The following is a 21,282-nucleotide window of genomic DNA, read 5'->3' on the forward strand; positions in this document are numbered from 1 at the left end:
GGTGCTCAACTCCTGTAGCACAGAGGAGCACTTTCTTGAAACATGCTGCACGTATGTCAGCCATCCCCTGAGTGCTGGGGCAGACAGCAAGCAGCCAGCCCCAGGATGCTCTCTGTGCAGGCTGGATCTGGCATGCTTCCCAGGAGCCTGCTGCATGCTATGCTCCTTACATTGTGCATGGTGACTGTTGCTTGTAGGAGGGAGCAATGGAAAGGCAAGGCCTGGTGTCTGTTGCTGAGAGACGAACAAGTGATCCCAACTCCATCCCTGCTTCATTGTGATCAGGCCTCATGGCTTCCTGTGCCAGCACTGCAGCACCAGCAGGGGCCAAAAGACCCTGCTGCCCACAGCCCAAAGGACAAGGGAAAAGACAATGCCAGAGAACAAAGAACTGAAGACAGAAGGAACCATGCCTGCTGTCAAGTGCAGCCATCACTCCAAAGGAAAGCTTGAGGGAAGGAAACAAGGAAATTGCACAGGGATTTTGCAGGTGTTTTAGAGTTCTTAGTTTATTTCCAAGCATAGGAAGGACATGTCACTTGCATTTGTGACAGGACTGTTGAGGTGCTGTCTCCAGGAGAGGGATCTGTGAAAGCAGCTTTGGGGTCACTGAAGGGTAATAAGGCAGGAGCGGAACAGGACAACAGGGTCGCAAGGATGGGCACAAACCCAAAAGAGGAACAAGCCCTGATACTACAGGCCTCTTGCTCTTTGACATTACAGTGCTACCTGCAACACCATGCAGAGCTAAATAATGTCTCCAGTTGGGACCGCCTTAGGCTTCCAGCCTGTGGCAAGCCTGGCTAGGAAAAAGATGGAGCAGCCCTTGCAACAACCCAGAGCAGGGTTACAAGGCCCCCTCTGCACCAGGATGGGCAGAACAAGCTGAATGTAACGGAGTCCCCTGTGTAGGGATAGGGCAGCTCTAGTGGGTTCCAGCCAGGACCGGACTGCTCCCTTGTGCGTGCAGCAGCAGGACCACGCTACAACTGGTTTTAAATATTTTGGTTGCCCTTCCCTCAGGTAAGGGACATAGCTCCTGGCCCCATATGCAACCTGCTCCCTGCTTAGGAAGGATTTACCCCCTGGGGGAAGTTGGGGTGCGGTAGAAAGCAGGTGCCCTGTGAGGCCTGGGCTCTCGCAGGCTCGATGCCAGCTGCTGCAGTGAGTCTGTATGGGCACAGCCTCCCCAGCTGCAAACAGGCACCAGAGAAGGAGAGGTAGCTCCAGGGTTGGTGACACCCGTTAGGATCACCGTTTGGCCCTGGCACCAAAAGAATGGCAATACAGGGTTTCTTTCCTGGAGTGGGGCTGGGCTGAGCTGCTCATGCCAGGCCATGTGAGATATACTGAGCTAAACCACACCAGGCCAAGCTGTGCCAATCCATGCTGTGCCAGGCAAAGCCATGTTGAGCCACACAGGGCTCCACAGTACAGTGCCAAGCCCTGTTTGGCCATGCCCGCTGGTAACAGCACCACCCAGCATAGCTGTGCCGTGAGTCATGGAGGGCACGCAGGGGCAGCCCCGATGTGTCTGCGGAAAACCCCAGGGCAGTGGGACCTGCCCAGAGAGGGCCCTGCTGGCACCCAGCAGCGAGAAGCAGCTGGTGCGGGGGGGGGGGTGTTGCCAGCCGGGACACTTAGGGAGGCCGTGGCAGCTGGTGGTGGCGTTGTTGACCGTGACCACCTGGGCTTAGCGATTGAGGAGGTGCGGGCACAGTCCCTCCAGACATGAGGGAAGGAAAAAGGGACACAACAGTCTGCGATATCCAGTGGAACCACCGTACTCAGCCACGGCACCAGAAGGTAAATAAGTCCTGAGGACAAGGTGCAGTACAGAGCTTCACCCAGCTACGCTGGGGTGCCGACAGTGTGGAGCAGTAACCCACAAATTTATTCCTAGGGCAAAGTTGCTTCCTCTTTTCCTTCCAGGTCCGGTTTCCGTGTACACCCAACCCTTTCCTCAGAACAATGGTGGAAGGAGCACGCCCATCTCGGTAGTACCCCTCCATCCCCGGGAGCTGGGAGATGGTGATAGCAGACAGAACCTAACCATCAGTCTCGATCCATAATCCCCTCCCAGTGTCTGTAAACTGTCACTGCTCCTTTAATTCCCCCTCCCACTGCCCTCCCGGCTTTGCTCGTACATCCTGCCCGCCGAAACTCCACCTTCCGCGGGGCTGTACGGAGCCGGGCTGGGCTGGGCCGGGCCGGGCCGAACTGAAGCGGGCAGGGCGGTGGCGGCAGCAGCTTCCGTAAGTCCATCTCCCCCATCCTCACCCTTATCCCATCACCAAAATGGGGTTAAGCACCGAAGGCAGCCCGCCGCCGGGCGAGCAAGGCTGCGGGACCGTCCGTCTCCCCCTCCCCGGCTGCTTCCTCTGTTTTCTAAGCTTATCTAGGTATGCCTACCCCTTCCATCCCCTTTCTATCTGCGGGGATTTTTGCACTAGGTAACGCATCCACAGAGACCCAGAGGCTTCCCAGTCGGGGCGGCGACTAAACTGAATACCGGCAGCCCCCCACGATGCGCTGCCGACCCCGAAGCCAAGCCCGCATCCCGTCAAAACGCGGTAACATAAAGCGGAGCCTCTGGGAAACGAGTATCTTTGCCATCCGGAGGGCTGGAAAGGGCCTGAGAGCTGCTTGAGCACTGTGGGATGCCATGGGCGCCTTGCCCCGAGCTGAGTATGCGGCAGGATACCGTATTTCAGGGCTGGTTTTGAGGAAGGGAACTCCCCACTTCCGCTGATTTGCAAGAGCAGCTGGCAAACCAGAGATCTGCAAAGATTTTTGGCTGGACTTCAACAATGATGCTGCCCAAGGGTTTTGCAGTATGCGCTAAAGTGCACAAGGTGTCAGGGACCCTGCAGGAACCAGTGTGTCTTTTTGCTCCCACCTGGGACGGATCAGAGGTGCCTTGAGTACTGGAAAGCATCATACTGTAGTTAGATGTCACCTGTGGTGGAAAACTGCCCTGCGGGCTTGGCTTGTCTCATCACACCCCTTCCTCCTCGTGGAGGACCTGCAGTGTCAGTCAGCATAAGCCTAGGGAGTTGTCAGCAACTGACCCCATTGCTTTCAAGACCATTGCTTTCAAGGTGGTTCCTCTCCCATTCTGGGGTCTGAAATCCTTTTCTTTGCTCTGCGCTTGCGTGACCTCCGTCTGCCACTGAGCACAGCCTTCCTGAGTATTTTGAGCCACACAGCTAAGAATAACTCATACGGTGCCTGTGTCTGCACAGAGCTCCCCATGTCCGCAGCCATGTCCTGTGCTGGTAGGTAGGGTGGGGAAGGGCGTAGGGAACCTGTGTCAGGTTTTACACAACCTGTGTAGGGGGAGTTTCCTGGCCAGTGGCAGGTTGTGGTGTGAGTGCTGGGGAGATAGTGAGGTGGGATCTGGAGGCAGTGTGGGCAGCTGTACTTGGGATCCCTCCTCCCTCAGGCCCCCTGTGTTCTGGGCAGTGTCTGGGACTGGAGAAACCATCCTGCCAGCTCTGCAGGCACCGAATGCCTTGCCACTGGGAGAGACTGCCAGGGTGCTGGGTGCGAGGCAGGAGTAATAGGAGGAGCTCCATAGATTTGGGACCTTCATAGAGGAGAGAAGGGCAGGAGCTGCCCTGGAGAAGGGTAGTGGGTTTAGAGCATCCCAGAGCAGGCAGAGTGATGGGGAAGAGTAGAATTTTTCTTCTGAAGAGCTTCTGGCTAGGAAAGCCACATGGGTTAGCAGCCGAGTTTATGCCCTATGCATGTGCCAGGAGATTGCACCCTATTCGCTGTTGCCTGCCTTCCCTTTAGCTATCACAGCACTTTAGGACAAGGAAAGCTGCCTCTTTGGAGCCAGGCCGCACCCTGCTCCCCTGGGATAGGGTGCTGGGGAGGGAGCGGGCCAGCACTGCCATTTGAGTTTGGTGTTCTGAGTGGGTTGCTGGTTCTTGGCTTATTTACCCAAGGACTACGCCACTTTCTCACATGGAGAAACCTCTGAAGTATTCGGCACCATGCTGCCATGGTGCCTGGAGAGGGCTGAGGGCAGCTGGACGCCGGGAGGGGAGCTGGGACTTGCCCACTGCAGCGGGCGCGGTGGAGCAGGGCTGCGGGGCCAGACATGCCTGGCAGCTGTGTCAAGCTGGTTCGAAGCTCCTGGCCGTGAACAGCTGGTCAAAGCCGCGGGAGGATGTCCAAGGCAGGGATAGGTACGGGCTGGGGGCTCTGCGGTCTGTCCTGACCCACTCTCCTGGAGCCGGAGTGCCCCGCTGAACTCCGTAATCCCTTCCCGGTATCTCCCAGCAGGCTGCTCCACTGGCGGTCGACGAGCCATGAGTCATCCTCCCTCTCTGTGTGTGTCTGTGTGTATCTGTGTGTGTCTGTGTCTGTATCCGTGTGTGTGTCTGTGTGTGTGTATCTGTGTGTGTGTGTCTGTATCCGTGTGTATCCGTGTGTGTGTCTGTGTGTGTGTGTCTGTGTGTGTGTCTGTGTGTGTGTGCCGTCCCGCCTCTTCCTTCCCTTGTCCTTCTCTGGCCCCGTAGCTAGAGCTATCTGCGCCTCGCTGGACTCCTCCCTACCCGGCCCTATTGACTCAGTGCTCAGGCAGCCGGGCAGGCTTTCGGAGAAGAGGGAAAAGGAGAGAGAGAGGCCCCTGGGGGTGGGAGAAGCTGCGGGCGACGGCTGACGCCCTCCCGGCCGAGGAGGAGCCGGGACAAAGGAAGAACCCGGAGCGCCGGGAGGAGAGGCTGACGAGGTTGGAAAGCATTTGAAATTCCTCCGGGCTCAGCCTTTTGGTGTAGCAGGGACAGGACTGGACCCATGACGTAGCTGCTGGGGGGCTGCCTCCTCCCAGCCAGTCCTCCATGCTGCTTTGCCCCCCTGGTGTCCCCTAAAGACAGCAGGGCTGCAATGGCCAGGTTGGAGGACAGGGATCAGAACGGGGCTGCTGCAGGGGATGGGGTCTGGGAGGTTCTCCTGGTGTGTGTGCCCACCCTGGGGTGCTCTGCGTGTCACTGGGCTCGCTGCACCAAGCCAGTGCTGCTGGAGAAGGTCCCTGCTGTGGGAGTAGTGGGGAGTTGGGGATTCAGCCTCCAAGCCTGGCTCTGTGCAGTGGGCCCTGCCTGAGCGTGGCCCTGCCTGTTCTGTTGCAGGGAGTGGAGCGGAAGGTAGCAGTGCTGGTGCCAAGCTATGATGCCCTTTGGCGGGATGGCTGCTCGTGTGCAGAGAGACCGCCTGAGAGCCGAGGGGCTTGGCCAGCACAACAACGCCATCAAGTACCTCAACCAGGATTATGAGACCCTCAAGCAGCAGTGCATTGAGAGTGGCACCCTCTTCAGGGATCCCCAATTCCCAGCTGGCCCATCTGCCCTTGGATTCAAGGAGCTGGGACCACACTCCAGCAAGACGCGGGGAGTGGAGTGGAAGCGTCCGTCGGTAAGTGCTGGGCTTGCTTTTTCTCAGGCTGGGCTGGCATCCTTACCCTGCATGTCTGCACTGATGTGGTGTGCTGAGCTGCAGACCGGCCCTTGCTGGCACCTCGCAGGGCTCAAAGTCCCTGGAGTGCTGCAGAGCCACTTTTCCAAGGGCCCAGGGCCTTTCCTCACGAGTGTCTGCTCAGAAAAGCATTGTGTCTAGCAGGCACTGCTTCCTCTGGGCAGCAGACCGTGGGCTCCAAAACAGATGGGTTGCATTGTTGTCTCTAGGTGTTACGGCATGGATGTGTTATCCTCAGTAGCTGGGGCTTTTGAGAGTGCATATCCCCTGAAGCCATGAGGGCAAGGGGAATGTCCTCCAGCCTTGTCCTCCTACGGACACAGCAAATCTTGCCTTGCCTTACCATGATGGCCTTGGGGTTGCAGTCAAGCAGCCTTCCCTAGCAGAGGGCAGGTGGGGTACCTCTCACAGGGACCATATACCATTTCTCTCGAGTCAGAGATGCAGTGGGTGCCAGCCCTGCTAAAGCCCAGGCTCTGCCAAGTTCCAGCACCAGCATCTGATTCTGTCCTTCTGCAGGAATTAGTGGATGACCCTCAGTTCATCATTGGTGGTGCAACCCGGACGGACATCTGCCAGGGGGCTCTAGGTGAGTGTTGAAGCTTTGTCCCTGGACCTTGGTCCAGACAGCAGTGACTGAAGTGGATTGGGTGGCCCTTTCCATTTGGTGAGGTGGAAACTGCAAGTCGGAGGCATCCTAGCTCTAGGTTAAAGCTCCAGAGAAACAAGTTGATGCATGCACAGCTTGACCATGCTGAGATCAGTGGAGATTCTGGGTGCATCCATGCCTGACACATGCTGACAACAACGCCAGGAGCTACTCCAAAGAGCTCCCTGCTTTGCTAAATGGTGAGGGATGGCAGCTGCATGACAGTAACAAACTGAGGTGGTGGTGGTGACAAAATGCTTGTGAAGCAATGTGGTGTGGCAGAAGGGGATGGAGAGGTGTACAAGTGATGATTTGTCTTTTCGCCAGGGGTGTCTCCCAAGGTGAAGGCACTGAGGCAAGGAGAGAAGTGTTAATGGGTAGGCTAGCAGAGTAGAACCACAACTGGGATTTTGTGGTCATCAGAAGCAGATCTTGGTACCACAGACAGTGTTGTCCTGATTGGGAGCAAATAGGGCACTTGGTTAGGAGTACTGTATGCCTTAGCACATTTAGCATGCTGTTTTCAGTGCTGACTACATTTAATATGTCCAGTAATTAGGACAAGCTTGAGATGGCAGCTGGAGTGCATAACAGCCCAAAGCACTGTGGTAGTGTTCACTTGGTGATTAAAAACTCAGAAATGGCATTTTGTCAAGCCACAGCCCAGTTACAGGTTATCCAGGCTCAAGACTAAGGTGTGAAAGGCTTTAAAATGCAAAAGAGAAAAGACAATCAAGGCAAAGAATTTAAAGCACAGTTCTGGCCCACGGTAGCATTTGTGGTTAAGATCACTCAGAAGGAAAAGTGTGGTGGTATTGCTTGCAATTTGAGAAGCTGGGGCAGCAGCATGAAACCGCTTGCTTGCTAAAATGGCTTTTTACATGCAAAGTGTAATTCTGCTGCAGAACTTGCTGTCTGAAATATGGACAGCAGTCATATGAATGAGTTCCAGGAGGGTCCAGATAAATGGCTGCAGGAGGGGGCTTTTGGTGCTGACTGTGTGTGGTGGTCTGGAAACAGGCTCTAGGTAGGGAGCAACATTCCCTGTTACTTTGAGCTAATACTTCTCTCTGTGGGCAGGCTGAGCAGGCCTGAATCCCTGAGTTCTGCTTGCTGGACCTTCTCTGTTTGTCCCATGAACTTTTTTAGCTGAGTAGCCCCAAACATTGGCAAGGAGAGCACACCATGGGCTTCTAAACATCCATCAGGTACCCTCCCAGCTAGGGAGGTTATGGGTACTCATACCAGCTTCCTCTCCTTCCCCAGGCGACTGCTGGCTGCTGGCTGCCATTGGCTCCCTCACGCTCAACGAGGAGCTCCTGCACCGCGTGGTGCCCCATGGACAGAGCTTCCAGGAGGACTATGCTGGCATCTTTCACTTCCAGGTGGGCTGAGAGCTTTTGGCCCTCCACAGCTGGTGGGCAGTGTTGGAAGCGAGGGTGGTGGGTTGAGGCCATCCCTCTGGGGTAGGGATGAGCAAGCCATGTAATGCTCTGAGCTCACTCCACTCTCTCCTCACCCCCCAGATCTGGCAGTTCGGTGAGTGGGTGGATGTGGTGGTGGATGACCAGCTGCCCACCAAGGATGGGGAACTTCTGTTTGTCCACTCGGCAGAGTGCACAGAGTTCTGGAGTGCTCTGCTAGAGAAGGCCTATGCCAAGTGGGTATCCCTGTGGTGGGCATGTGGGCAGGCGGACGGGCATGTATGGGGTAGGGCACCTCACTGTGCGGGTTGGAGGGAAGGGAGTCTCTTCTGTTGCTGGCCCTGCTTGTGCTGGGTAGCTGGGCAGTTGCAGCGTGTTACCTCCTTGTCTCCTCACGTGGCCCTCAGGCTGAATGGCTGCTACGAGTCGCTGTCGGGGGGCAGCACCACCGAGGGCTTCGAGGACTTCACAGGTGGCGTGGCAGAGATGTACGACCTGAAGCGGCCACCACGTAACATGGGCCACATCATCCGCAAGGCGCTGGAGAGGGGGTCCCTGCTGGGCTGCTCCATCGATGTAAGTGATGTGCTGGGATGAGCCAGGGCTCTGCCACAGTGCTGGCCAAAGTGGGGCCTCACAGACCAAGGCTGTATCAGCAGTCCCCTCACTGGGGCATCAGGTGGGAGGTTACTTCTTCACTCTCATACCACAGCACCCTTTCCAGAGCCAGTGTGGCAGCCCTGCGGCACAACACGTGGTGCTGCAGCCCAGTTGCTGTGAATGGGCTCCTTTGGATGGAGTGGGATTGTTCATCTCAAATGCAGGACAAGGGACTGCCTATAACTCTGGCCGTGTTTTGCATCAGGAAATTACCTGGAGCAGGGTCTTTAAATTCTGAAGTGTGAGTGGTTCCTTGATGGATCTTCAAGGTCTTCTGCTAAGGAAACTGTCTTTGAATTGTGCACAACCAGCAGCCTTTGAGCACAGAGAGCTGCTACCTGCTATTTCTCTTGGCTTGGAGCAGTGCAAAGCAAGGAGAATTCTCCACACAGTCGAGGGAGAGGGTAGGGATAAGACTACATGAATTCAGTCCTATTGACTTGACCATTACATGTTCTCCTCAGATCACAAGCGCCTTTGATATGGAAGCAGTGACCTTCAAGAAGCTGGTGAAGGGCCATGCCTATTCTGTCACAGCCTTCAGAGATGTGAGTCACCTAGATTACACTTTAATAGCAATAGCAGCCTGGCCAGTGGCATGGGTTCCATCTCCTGTCTGGTTTCTGGTAGGTGAACTACCGGGGTCAGCAAGAACAACTCATCCGCATCAGGAACCCCTGGGGTCAGGTGGAATGGACTGGAGCCTGGAGTGATGGGTAAGCAGGACAGAAGGGATAGCAGTCTCGCTCTGTCAGGCCAGCAAGTGCTGCACCACACAGCAGTCAAGCATGGGGCAGTGCTGAGCGGAAGCTCACAGTGTGCAGAGCTCTTCGCATCAGAAAGACAGGAGTCCCTATCTAATTGTCTTGCTCCTGCTATTCCAGTTCCTCTGAGTGGAACAACGTTGACCCTGATGAGAGGGAAGAGCTGCAGCTGAAGATGGAGGATGGAGAGTTCTGGTGAGTGCTGGAGCAAAGTGCTGCTCTGTTTCAGCAGCCATTCCAGGAAGGAGCAGAGGAGCTGGGGAGGGATCCTTCAGTCATGGTTCACCTGAAGCAGATGACCTACCTTTATGAGCTGGCTTTCCAGAACTGGAGAGCTTGCCAGCATTTTCTCATCTGATCTAGTTAATAATTTTCCTCCCCTGAAGGAAATTCAGGCCAACTCAATGCAAAATAAACATCTAGGAAGAGTAAACATCCCTTCTTACCCAAACCCAGCACAAAGCTTTAAATAAGCGATAACTGTTTAGGATAAAAGGTTTTACTGTCACTTAATTCTCCTAAAATGTTATCTGGGTCCAGAGCTTCTTGCACTCTCCTCCCTCTCCACAACAACCAGTGCCCTGGCTTCAGTCCCTACTTGCCTCCCACAGGATGTCTTTCCGGGACTTCATGAGAGAGTTCTCCAGGCTCGAGATCTGCAACCTGACCCCTGATGCCCTCACCAAGGATGAGCTCAGCAGATGGCACACACAGGTGTTTGAGGGCACGTGGCGCCGGGGGAGCACTGCTGGGGGCTGCAGGAATCACCCAGGTACCTCTGGCCTCCACATCTATGCTCTTGGTAGCTTGATGGAACCAGGTGTCTCATCCACATATCCTCTTCCTCCCAGCCACATTCTGGATCAACCCCCAGTTTAAGATCAAGTTGCTGGAAGAAGATGATGACCCTGGGGATGATGAGGTGGCCTGCAGCTTCCTGGTGGCTCTGATGCAGAAGCACCGGCGGCGGGAGCGGCGGGTGGGAGGTGACATGCACACCATCGGCTTTGCTGTCTATGAGGTAAACCCTGCCCACCCTAAAGCTTCATCCTTGGGACAGGTTCAGCTCTACCAGTCCCACTCCAACCCCAGTCCGCAGGAAAATCTTTTCCATCAGCTTTAGCCAGCTGTGGGCTAATGTCCCCTATCCTGTGCTCCCTGCAGCTGTAAGGGATGGGGCAGGTACTGGGATTCTGATTTTTTTCCGCCTTTTCCCTCCTATCTGCAGGTTCCTGAGGAGGTACGTCCTGAGCTGTCAGAGCCTACCTTGCCTTGGAGGGAAGCACAAGACTGGGCAAAAATGGGTTGATGCATCCAGTGGCATGGGAGCTCCCACAGCCCTGGCCATGGCTAGGGTGCTAGTGGGTGCTGGGCACCTCCATGTGGGAGGGAGGGATGGCTCCTACTGGATGGGCAGGGCTGTCCTACCTGATGGAGCTGGTGCTGGTCCTGCCACTCCCTGTGGGTGCTTCCCATTGTGGTCCACGTGCACATTCCTTTCCCCAGGCCCAGGGCATGCAAAATGTGCACTTGAAGAAGGACTTCTTCCTGCGAAACCAGTCCCGGGCACGGTCTGAGACCTTCATCAACCTGCGGGAGGTGAGCAACCAGATCCGGCTGCCCCCTGGCGAGTACATCATTGTGCCCTCCACCTTTGAACCACACAAGGAGGCCGACTTCGTCCTGCGGGTCTTCACTGAGAAGCAGTCAGACACAGAGTGAGTCCTGGCCTGGGAGGGACACCCCGTGTCAGTGAGCAATGGAATGTTCTCCACTGCAGGCAGCCTGCTGGCTGGGGACCCTGCTCATCACTTTTTTTTTCCCCTTTCTGCTCAAAGGGAGCTGGATGAGGAGATCTCAGCAGATCTGGCAGATGAGGTAGGAGCTGCCACTTCAGATAGGCTGAGGTTCTGGCACCTGGGAGGGGGAGCTACAGGCAGAGGGTGGCTCTCTGAGTCTGGGATGTCGCTGTGGCTGGAGAGGGGCTGGCAAGGTTGGGGTGATGGGGATGTGGGCATTAACAAATATGAGAAGAACAAAGAAGAGCTTCCTTTCCAGTTGGTGTTTACTGAGCCTGGAAGGAAGGACAGAGCCTTGCTTTGACCTAACCTCTTCTTTCTGGTTTGCATCACCCCAGGAAGAAATAACTGAGGATGACATAGAGGACAGCTTCAAGAGCATGTTCCAGCAGCTGGCAGGGGAGGTGGGTACAGCTGTGCCAAGCTCTGGAAGGCCCTCTGGGGCAGGGAGGGGACAGGACTGAACCCCTGGCTGTGGGAGTTCCATCCCGCCTCATGCTCGCTCAGTTCCATCCTTCAGACAAGTCCATCTTTGCTGTGGCTCAGTTCAGGGGATGGTGTGACAGGGGCAGATTTGGGGAAGAGCATCCAGCTGCGACCAAAACTCTTCTGGGTGTATAAGAAATGTAATGGCATCCTCATGTTTTGTGACTAAGGCAGAGATGTTTAGACGGGAAGGGGACAATGGCCACAAGTGGGATGGAGAGGAGGCAAGGGGTGATGCTAACTCTGCTTCTGCTGCAGGACATGGAAATCAGCGTCTTTGAGCTTCGGACTATTCTGAACAGAGTCATCTCTAGACGTAAGCCCTACTCTTCCTGCCCCTTGCTCTCTGCAGCCCAGGCTTGCTCAGCGGGTTGGGTCTTAATGCATGTGCTCAACCTCCTTCTTTCTCCTCAGACAAAGATCTGAAAACAGATGGGTTCAGCCTGGACTCCTGCCGCAACATGGTCAACCTGATGGATGTATCCTCTTGGTGCAGTGGGCCGGGGCCAGTTTTCGTAGTGCTCAGCCTGCAAGAAACAAGATTTGTCTCTTGGAGCTGGGGCTTGACTCTCCAGCAGTGCTGAAGCTGTTTAACTGGGGGAAGAAAGGAAGGGGTCCTTATGGCTTCAGGGCCACTTGCCCTACACTCTTTGACTTTAGCAGCAGTTTTTTTGCAAGGGCCATCACTTCCCCTGCTTGCTTGGGCCCCGGCTCTGCCACCAAAAGCCCAGCATGGTCCCACCCCATGCCTTCTACTTTTCACCTCCAGGAGGAAGTTCTTGTGTTTCACTTCCCACAGGCTCCCTAGCCTGATGTGCTGTTGTGCCACCCAGCCTTCGAGGGTTTACTCAAAGGGAACACAGACTATTTGGCTTCTTTCCTCCAAACCATCCTGTCCAGCTGTTGTGGATGAGTCAAGTAATAGGAGCCATGGCCAGTGTCCTGCTTGTACAATGACAAACAGCTGGAGGGCCATGCAAGGAGCACCTCTGAGCCCTTCTCCAGCCTGGCCCTACAGCATTCCTTTTTGCTGCAAGCCAGCCCAGCTTTGGTCCAAGGACAGCAGAGCAATGTGCTTCCTACAACAGCAGCACAGCTGCTCCCAGGGAGCGTCATGGCTCTTAGTTCAAGTGTTATCCTTTCCTTGCTGGGTTGCAGGCTCTTACTTTGCTGGTGCTGCAGGCTAGAGGGGAAGGTTAGGAGAAAAATTGGGCAGGCCAAATGTATCCAGGCTTTTTTCACCTCCTGTGGCTGGAATCTGATAGCTTTGCCTTTGTACCCCCACTGCCCTTTCCTCGCTGCTTTGACCTCCTTGACTCTCTGCTCCTCAGAAAGATGGCAGTGCCCGCCTTGGGCTGGTGGAGTTCCAGATCCTGTGGAACAAGATCCGGAGCTGGCTGGTGAGGAGGAGAGGGGGCATGGTGCACTGCACAAGGGTAGCACCCCTCCTGGGGCAGCAAGGAGGGGGAACAGCCAGCCTGGAGGCCACAGGGGAGCCTTCCCTTCATGTCCTCTGTGATGTTTTTGCAGACGATCTTTCGCCAGTACGACTTGGATAAGTCAGGCACCATGAGCTCCTATGAGATGCGCATGGCTTTAGAGTCAGCCGGTAGGTCTGGAGAAGGATGGGACTGGGCTGGAGGCTGGGGAAGGGGCTCCTGCTATCAGAGTCCTGCCCCAAATAGCAGAAGAGTGGCCTATATTGCATGTTTGAAGTCAACCTGTTGCAGTGAGATGTGGCCCATGTACGCACCAGGCTTTTTGCATCACAGCTGTGCCAAATGTGGGAGCCTCAGAGTTAGAAAAGCAAGATGGTCCCAGCCTCTTGTCCTCCTCTGACCTGCAGAATCCCATCCTGGCAAAGCAGAGGCCTGGGCTGGATCAGTGAGCTAACTAGTCATATATGGCTGCAGGGAGAGCATCCCCTCTTCTTGTTGAGGCTGGACACAGTGCCCTTCCTTGGGTGGGTTGGTGGACCTTTTGTGTGGGTGCATGGACTTTCACAACTACACCCTACTCTCCTGCCTCCCTGGGGGGCTGACTGTCTTGACTCTGCCTTGCAGGTTTCAAGCTGAACAACAAGCTGCATCAGGTGGTGGTGGCCCGCTATGCAGACAATGACATGGGCGTGGACTTTGACAACTTTGTGTGTTGCCTTCTGAAGCTGGAGACCATGTTCAGTGAGTGATGGCCCTGGGGCAGGGAGGGCAGGAACAGAGAGATATGTTGCTCACTTTGCTTGTGTCCCTGCAGGGTTCTTCCGTAGCATGGACCCTGAAAGCACTGGCACTGCTGTCATGAACCTTTCTGAGGTGAGAGTTCAGCCCAGTGAAAGTTGGGGTGGGAGACAAGGGAACACAGCATTAGGGTGAATGGGGCACCTGGGGTGGGTGGTAGAAAGCCCTCCAGCTCCCTGGGTATGAAAAGAACCCATAAAAGATCAAGATGAGTAAACAGGACTGCTGCAGGCTCTATGTTTCTTGGAAGGCATGCCAGAAATGCACCCTGCTCATCCCTTCTCCCTCTCCTTCCCAGTGGCTGCTGCTGACGATGTGTGGCTAGGAGTTACACCAGATCTGCTGTAGCTGGGACATCCCAATGGGCCAGGCCCACTCCAAGTGCCTCCCCTTGGATCCATGGATACAGGATACTCTTCCCCTCTCTTGCTCCATATCATGCTGAGCCACCGGCCCTGCCTCCCAGCAAGCCTCACACCATCTTCTCCAGTGGACCAGGGGTCAAGGCAGGCAGGGGATTCTCTTCTTCTGGGCTGGGCTTCTTTCCACTCCCCCTTGCTCTCTTTCACCCCAGAACAAGAGGAGGGCAAGCAGCATGGGGTACATTTGAATCCCTGCATGGTGGCAGGCTGGGGGACAGCTGAAAAGCAGGGAGGAGCAGCTGCTGGGGCATGAAGGGGAGGAGGACATTCGTATCACTCGCTCTAGTGCTGACCTATCCTCTCCAGCACACATTGCTTATCTCTGCACCTGGGAGCATCAGCATGTATTGCCTTGCTCAGGCAACAGGTTCCTGAGGGTGCCAGAGTGGCCTTCTGGGAGGAGGAATGGTCATACTCGATATCATGAAGCCCTTGCACTGTACTTACCACCACTAAGCGCAACCAAAGCATGGAGCCTGCTGGCTGTTTTCTGTGTGGCCTTTAACACATCCCTTCCACCTCCATGCCCCTGCCTTTGCCCACCACTGGGTCAAGCCCTACAACTCAAGCAGTGAATGTTTCAGGGCTCCTCCATTATGTGAACACATACAACCCTGTAGAGCAGCAGCTAAAGCTCCTCTTGTCCACATAGGCACAGCTATGCCATCACTGTCACAGCAGCCTGGCCTCCCCTCCCATCCCTGGGAGCTCCTGTGACATCTGCTGCCCTTGGCCATGACCCACAGCAGGGCTAGGGGTACAGCACCCGAGAGGCAGTGCCTTCCTACAGAGAGCAGGGGGTGGTGGTTTAGGAGGGGTCTTTGGCACAAAGTTGGGGTTTTTCTACCGGTCCCTCATCCTCCCACACTGTAACACTGTCCTTTTGTCTTGGGCTCCTTTGCCCAGTGCAGATGGACTCCAGTGCCAATATATTTGCACTTCTCTGTGCTACTCCATTCCCCTCACCTTCTTCTGGGGTAACGGGGTGGCTCCAGCCTGGAAGTGGGCAAGGGCCCATCCCCTGCCCTGCAGAGACAGGCAGGCAGTTTGCTTCCCCCAGACCCCTGTTGTCACTGGAGGATGCACCTGCAGCAATAACCATTGCTGCCTGCCCCACAGCTCTGCTTCCTTACCCTGCTCACTGTGCTCTCCAGGAATAAACAGATCTGTTAGATGTGTGGTCTGGGAAGTGTTGTGGGGTCTGTGTCTTCCCTCTGCTCACCATGGTCTGGTGCAGAGCCAAGCCCAGGTTATGCTGCTTGCCCAGCCTGGGACACAGGCAGAGCAACACCATCAAGGCAGGTCTTGTTGTGGGGCTGGAGATACCCACATTCCCTCGGACTTTAAAAAACACACCTCTTCCTTTGCATGGGTGTCTCAATGCTGACACAATGGGGCGGCACCATGTAAGAGAGGGAAGGGAGCACTGCTCTTAAAGAAAGGTGTCTTGTGGAGGCTGGGGAGGGGAAAGAGGATAGGATGGAGTTAACTATAAGAGCTGGTGGAAGTGGAAAGCAGCCTGGAACTCTGGACCCTGGAAGGGGACTAAAAGAGGTTGATTTCTTCCCTGGGTACAGCCTGTGGAAAGTGAATGTTTCCCCCTGCTTCCTTTGAGGTCATGCCAGTTACAGCCAAGAGCAGAATCCTTCCACGAAAATTACAGTGGACTGCTGGATGGTGGGGCTTTTCATAGCATGGCTATGAGACTTGCATCCTGCTCCCTGATTACACTCCAGAAGGACATTCCAGCCTGGATGGCTCAGAGGTGCTCAGCATTTGTAAGAGTGACCTTGCATACTTTATGCATCCCAGAATCTCAATATCCCTTATATTGGTGCCCTTTGTACCAGCCTAGCTCTCTGGGACCAGCGTCCCCACAGTGGGGCAGCACCCAGTTCTGGGGCAAGCCAGCCTAGCTCACAGCACGGACAGGAGCTGAGGTGTGCTGCCAGGAGGAAGCAGCTTCCCAGCTGCCTCACAAGGCTGCCCTCTCCTACAGAGGCTCCCCAGGGCTGGATGGAGGTAGATTACTTGTGCTTGTCTCTTGACTGCCTGTGGGGTGGGAGTACCTTAGGGCTTACCAGCCCTAGGGTACTTGGGATTGCTTCTCCATGCAATCCCAAATCCCCTACAAAATAAGGCTCAGGTGGGACAGAACAGGGGTGCAGGCAGGCAGAGCTGTCCCAGCTGCAGGGCCTCATCACACACACACAGAGGCCCAATTATGGGCCATGGTGACACCCTAGCTTTAGGATGACAGGTGCCCCTGCCATAGCCTTACCAGAAGCCCCCTCCCTCCCTTCGGGTGCCAGCTGGCAGATCCCTTCCCTTGCCAGCCCTGGCAGCTGGCAGGCCAGTATCAGCAGGGGGTCAGCAGGTCAGCTTCCCCAGCTGCCAGATAAATGCCACTAAAAGTAGCCTGGCTTATCCCCTTCATTGCAAAGGGGACAAGGAAGATGCCTAGCAGAGGCCTTAAATGCTGAGGAGAGGTGAGTAGCAAGGGGGCCAGATGTGACCAAAACTGCTCTTAGCTTTGGGTTTGTCTTGGGACAGGCACTAGCCAGCAAAATCCGGCCCAGCCCACTTCCCACACCTATCCCAAAGGTCTGTGTTGGGTCGGCCAGCAGTGCCCATGGATGCACAGCACCACTGCTCCTGCCCCACAACATCCCAGAATTTCCTGCACCTCATATGGCCCTGTCTCCTGCAGCTCAGAGCTGCCTGCTCTTCCTGGGGGTTCCCCCTCTCCCACCACCTGCTCATGTCCATCCCCCAGGCAAAGGAAGTGGGGCAGGACTGCAGCCCATCCCCACCTGGCCCCAGCAGCTGCCCCAGCAGCTGGGCTCTGGCATCTCCCCCTTGGCTATGCTTCGCGGGGGCCCACGCCTGCACAAATGTCATTCCCGTGGGCACAAGGGGCCTTTGTGCGAGCAGAGCTGGGGTGTGGAGGCCCAGCCCAGCATCTTAAGCTGTGGCTGGGGAGAGCCATAGCTGAGGGCTCGTGGGTGGGCAGCAGCTGACTCCAGCATGGCCCCACAGCTCCCACCCAGGCACAGCCATCTCCCCAGTACTGCAAGGGATATCAGGGAGGAAAGCCCTCTCCTCATCCTTGTCCCTCTGTCACCAGCAACATCCTGCAGACACTGCTGGCTCAGGAAGCAGCACCAACACCAGTACAGAGCTGGCATCACCACACTAGTAAACTTCAGCACCTGTGCCAAAGGATGCTAAGGTCTTGGCCCCCCAACAAGGGGAGCAGGAGGGCTGGGACTTGGGACAGGGGCCAGGAGCACCAGCCAGCAGCTGCTGGATTCAGCCTTTTTCAACAGCTGTTGTCTCAGCGCCAGCAGGAGGGAACGTGCATGGGCTGGGGCTTTCCAAGGCCTGGCCACAGTGCATTAAACAACCTATTTATAGCACTTGTATCCTCCTCAGTAGGAATGGCCTGTGCTCCTCCTGCACGGGGCTGGGTGCTTGGGTGCCACCACTGTCCCCACCACCAGCACCCTCTAGGATCCCTGCCAGAAGGGTGACGTTTCCTAAGACAAAATACTCATGGTCTTCCTAACTCATCTTCCTCCCCTGCCATTTCTGAGAGCTCCCAGTGCTGCCCAGAACAAAATTTTCAGTAAATCTCATATCTCTTTGAAAATGCTCTTCTTCCCAGGATCCCTGCTGGATTGTATGGAGATTTTATCATACAACAGCCTATTTAGACATTGGCAGGTGCCAATGGTTGCTCTGTCCCCTGTGCCTGCCTCTGAGATGGCATGAGGGTCTTGCCCTCCCACGGAGCAGAGATGCTGTTCCGGGAGCAGGCTGAGTGCTGGTAAGGCCGGTGCCAGATTTGCCTGTTGTGTGATGGGGCACGGCTCTGCTCAGAAGACATTCCCTCCACAGAAGGGTGGCAGCAACCAAGAGGAGCTGTATCAGGAGGTAGCACAGCCATCTCCTGCCCAGAGGCTGGCATGTCACACACCCATGACCAGCTGTGCCTCCTCTGAGGTGGCCTCTCCCAGGGGAGTTGGAGGTTCTGGCTGGTTCCAACCCCAGGATCTGCCCAGAGGATGTGGGGGGCTGTGAGCTCACCCGTGCTCAGCAGCAAGAAGGAAGGGGCTGGGCTTTGGACAAGCTGAATTCTCAGGGCTTTGGGATGGCAGGGAGGAGAAGAAAAGAGGACAGTTCTGCACGGTCCTGCCACCACCCTGCGTATAGACCCCTGTGGGGGCTGCTTCCAGCCCTGCTATCTCATCATCACTGCTCCACTCACTGGCTTACCAGAAGCCCACATCATCCTCGTGCTGCCTGGGGGCATCTCCTGCTCCTTGTTTGCTGATGTTCAGCTGATAACTGATCATCTGAGAGAAATAAGTACTGTGGAGGGGTATACAGTCCCTGTTTAGGCTCAAGAAGTGGATCTCAGCCATTCCCATCAATTAATAGGTGATACGTGGTTGTGCAGTTGATACAATAGAGAAAACGGATGCCTGAAAGGAAGGGGTCTTGATACATACCCAGCAAAACATAAGCCAACCATGTGGTGAGGTATTTTAAGTCTCCTGGTAGAGAGGGATGAAACATAGACAAGTAAAAATTATTGAGACAAAGCAGTGATTGCAGGATCAGAAAGTCCTCCATGGATCAGAGAAGTTACAGCAATGATCTATGAGACTTGGCCTAGGAAACATATGGGCAGGATTCTGCTGCCCTAAAACTTGCATTTTGAAGTAGATATTGGTGTGATTTTGTTTTCTTTCAAGACTGCATTCTCTTCCCAGATCTGGGCATTACTCAACACAGGAACAAGTTTACATCCATTCATCTCCCTGGGCTTTACTTTTGCCCAGTTGGAGGCTAAAGACCCTGACCTTCCAGATGGGGAAAGCAACTCGGCAAGATCTCTGCATTTTTGGCAAGAGACAAAAATCTGCCTTTCTGTGAGTCCCAAGAGCTTGGCAATTAAGCCCTGCCACACCCTCTTCCCAGTGCTGGGATGTTGCAAGCATCTGGCTCTCAAAGCAGGGTGAGAGCCTCCTTCACTCCCTCCCTGGGAAGGAACAGGTTTCTGCAGAGGTCACACACTACAGCCCCTTTGTTCCCAAAGAATTTTCCATCCACTCCCTTGTGTATCTCGGCAACATTACACTCAGATAAAATGTAACACTCAGAAGCAATGCTCCCTGGAATGTGCTGCAGCGTCTCTGCACCTCCCTTTCCCTGTGGGACTGGAGGACAGGATTCCCCCAGTAGGGATGGCAGGATGATCAGGCAGGGTTTTTCCTAGGAAAGGGCTCCCTGAGGAATAAGATGTTCACTCTTCTCCATTACTGTCATCACTGACACTGACCTGGGATGCTGCATTTTCATTCCAGCAGTCCCCAGCCTGCTCAGAGGTAGAATGCTGTAAGTGCCTTCTGCACAAGGAGAGGATATTCCCAGTGGAGCTGTACTGCTGGGGAAATTGAGGCTCTAAGCAAGGCTTGTGTGGGATCAGCTGCAGCACAGTGAACCCAGGAGTCTCAAGAACAGTCTCAACACTGGACCTCCCTGATTGAAGGGGAGATGCTTCCTCCTAGGGAAAACATAAACCCTGAGATAGCTGCAGCAAAGCTTTGCTCCGTCTTCCTTCATCTGAGCTCTTCCTGCTCCCAGCAAGGCTGCCAGCACGGAGCTGGCAGCAGTGCACAGCAGAGCCCCGCGCCTGCACCGCAGCCTCTGACCACAGCAGACCTGAGCTCGGGAGCCTCCAGGAGGCCAGTCCCAAGGGGCTGACGTCAAGCACCATCCTTGAAGCTCCAAGGCCATCAGGGAGCTGTCTCTGCTTTCAGCACATGGTGTCCCTGTGCTGAGGCATGGCCAGCCTGCTTTCCTCATCCATGGCTGGCTCCCTGGGAAGAATCCATGAGGGTGGAAAAGGTCACCCTGGCTGGACTAACCACCTTTGGATGGGACTTAGTGGGCAAGGGACAGCTTACAGCAGGCAGGCAGGGAAATGGAGCAGTAGCTTTTGGTCCCTTGGATCTGTTCATTCTCCTAAATTCTTCTTGAGCAAGAGCCAAAAGTAGGGCCTTGGCAGGGTTTTGGAAGGGAACAAGGGGAGGAAATGAAGACAGACATCCACCAAGAACAAAACAAAGGTTCGGCACAGGAGGGAAGCGGAAGGACACAGACGTGACCACGGATCTTCCTGCCTGTACCCTCACTCTGGCTAGCTTGTGCTCCCCTGGTTGCTTGCCCCAAGCTAACTCAGCTTGGGAACATTGGAGCACAGCTGAAAAATGCAGGACGCTCCTTACCATCCTGCTCTTGAGCCATTCATGGAGCCAAATCAAAGCTCTTTCTCAGGGGAGTACCCAACTGTTCCTCAGTGTATTACACCTTGGGCCATCCCTTGCCCGCTCTCCTTGTTGGCTCACCTGGTCTGCATTCCTGGCCCTTATGGGAGCAGGGTGACAATTGCTGGCACTGCCAGGGAATGACAGACAAGTTTGGACTCAGCTGCCTGCTCAAGGGCTATGGCAAAGCCTTGTGCTAAAACAAAACTCCACCCTGCCAGCCCACATTTCTGTGGTGGAGAGATGTTGATCCTCCCTTGCCCCCCTTCTCTCCTCTACGCTGCCACCCCGACAAATCGGGCCTCGGCTGCGAAGCAGTATCACTTTCAGGGAGTGTGTGTCGGGTCTGGGAGGAGGGGGCATTTAAATGAACAGCTGGGGGTTTTTTTGTGGTCCCTTGCTCTGGAGCTGTTCCTGCCATTTGCGCTGGTGGCAGGCTCACACTGGGGAAGCTGAGCGGTCCAGGCCACTTCGGGAAAGAGAAAGAGTGAAAGGGAAAGAGCTGAGTGGTGTCCCGGAGCAGGAAGGATCCCAAAGAGGGTAAGAGTGAGTCGGGAAAGAGGCGGGAAGGAGCCCCTTCCAGTGCTTCGTCGAGCCTGCCCCAAGCAGCCCCCCGCTCTCAGGAGGGTGCGGACACCCCGACATCCCGCTTAGCTCAGACGTTCCAAAGCGTGAGGAGCTGCCGAGCACCCCCGCTACTGCAGGCCAGCCGGGGGTGCGAGGCTGTGCCCGCAGGCTCGGGGGCAGCATGCCCGCCCCGCCGCTGGCCGCCCCGCTGCTGCGCGCCCTGCTCGTCCGCCTGCTGCCGCTGGCCCGCCGGCGCCTGCTGCCGCCGCTCCGCCGCCTGGGGCGCCGGCTGCGCTCCCGGGAGAGCCGCCAGGCCCTGCTCACCTGCCTGCTCTGCCTCCTCAACCTGCGCAAGAAGGCGGACGACTGAAGCCGACCGGCCACGGGCAGGCACGGGACGGACCCGGCAGAGCTCGACGGCTCCTCCCGCCTGCCCGGCCCGCCGAGGGAGGAGGGAG

General features: G+C 55.7%; 1 protein-coding gene and 1 long non-coding RNA gene across 7 annotated transcripts; one reads left to right on the forward strand and one right to left on the reverse strand.

The window, feature by feature from the left end:
* Positions 1 to 482: 482 nt before the first annotated feature.
* LOC147654967 (uncharacterized) lies at positions 483 to 21,272 on the reverse strand. The gene is made up of 2 exons (XR_015283585.1): positions 21,149 to 21,272; positions 483 to 11,790 (listed from the first exon to the last, which is right to left on the reverse strand). It is a non-coding gene; the product is annotated as an uncharacterized LOC147654967 (long non-coding RNA).
* Positions 2,166 to 15,096, forward strand: CAPN11 (calpain 11). Of its 6 annotated transcripts, none has more exons than XM_023924434.2 (22): positions 2,166 to 2,255; positions 5,139 to 5,421; positions 6,001 to 6,070; positions 7,397 to 7,515; positions 7,657 to 7,790; positions 7,962 to 8,130; positions 8,679 to 8,762; positions 8,845 to 8,930; positions 9,099 to 9,173; positions 9,590 to 9,750; positions 9,830 to 9,999; positions 10,207 to 10,218; positions 10,485 to 10,696; positions 10,817 to 10,856; positions 11,116 to 11,181; positions 11,522 to 11,579; positions 11,678 to 11,742; positions 12,595 to 12,663; positions 12,794 to 12,872; positions 13,327 to 13,443; positions 13,517 to 13,575; positions 13,799 to 15,096. In XM_023924434.2, exons 2-22 carry the CDS (start codon positions 5,176 to 5,178, stop codon positions 13,823 to 13,825), a joined length of 2,118 nt encoding a protein of 705 aa, XP_023780202.1. In that variant the 5' UTR covers positions 2,166 to 2,255; positions 5,139 to 5,175; the 3' UTR covers positions 13,826 to 15,096. The 6 variants fall into 6 exon arrangements, with proteins under 6 accessions (XP_023780202.1, XP_086734402.1, XP_023780204.1 ...); XM_023924436.2 differs by lacking the exon at positions 2,166 to 2,255 and adding an exon at positions 3,218 to 3,278; XM_023924435.2 differs by lacking the exon at positions 2,166 to 2,255 and adding an exon at positions 4,513 to 4,741.
* Positions 21,273 to 21,282: the final 10 nt, after the last annotated feature.

This window comes from Cyanistes caeruleus, chromosome 2, assembly GCF_971803275.1.
Source record: "Cyanistes caeruleus chromosome 2, bCyaCae1.hap1.1, whole genome shotgun sequence".
Lineage (NCBI taxonomy): Eukaryota > Metazoa > Chordata > Aves > Passeriformes > Paridae > Cyanistes > Cyanistes caeruleus.

Excerpts from the sequence above, each read along its gene's own strand:
- CAPN11 (XM_023924434.2), top strand. The coding sequence starts at position 5,176 with ATGATGCCCTTTGGCGGGATGGCTGCTCGTGTGCAGAGAGACCGCCTG. Across the intron at positions 6,071-7,396 it reads CATCTGCCAGGGGGCTCTAG|GCGACTGCTGGCTGCTGGCT; the intron begins GTGAGTGTTGAA and ends CTCCTTCCCCAG. Across the intron at positions 8,131-8,678 it reads TGCTGGGCTGCTCCATCGAT|ATCACAAGCGCCTTTGATAT; the intron begins GTAAGTGATGTG and ends TGTTCTCCTCAG.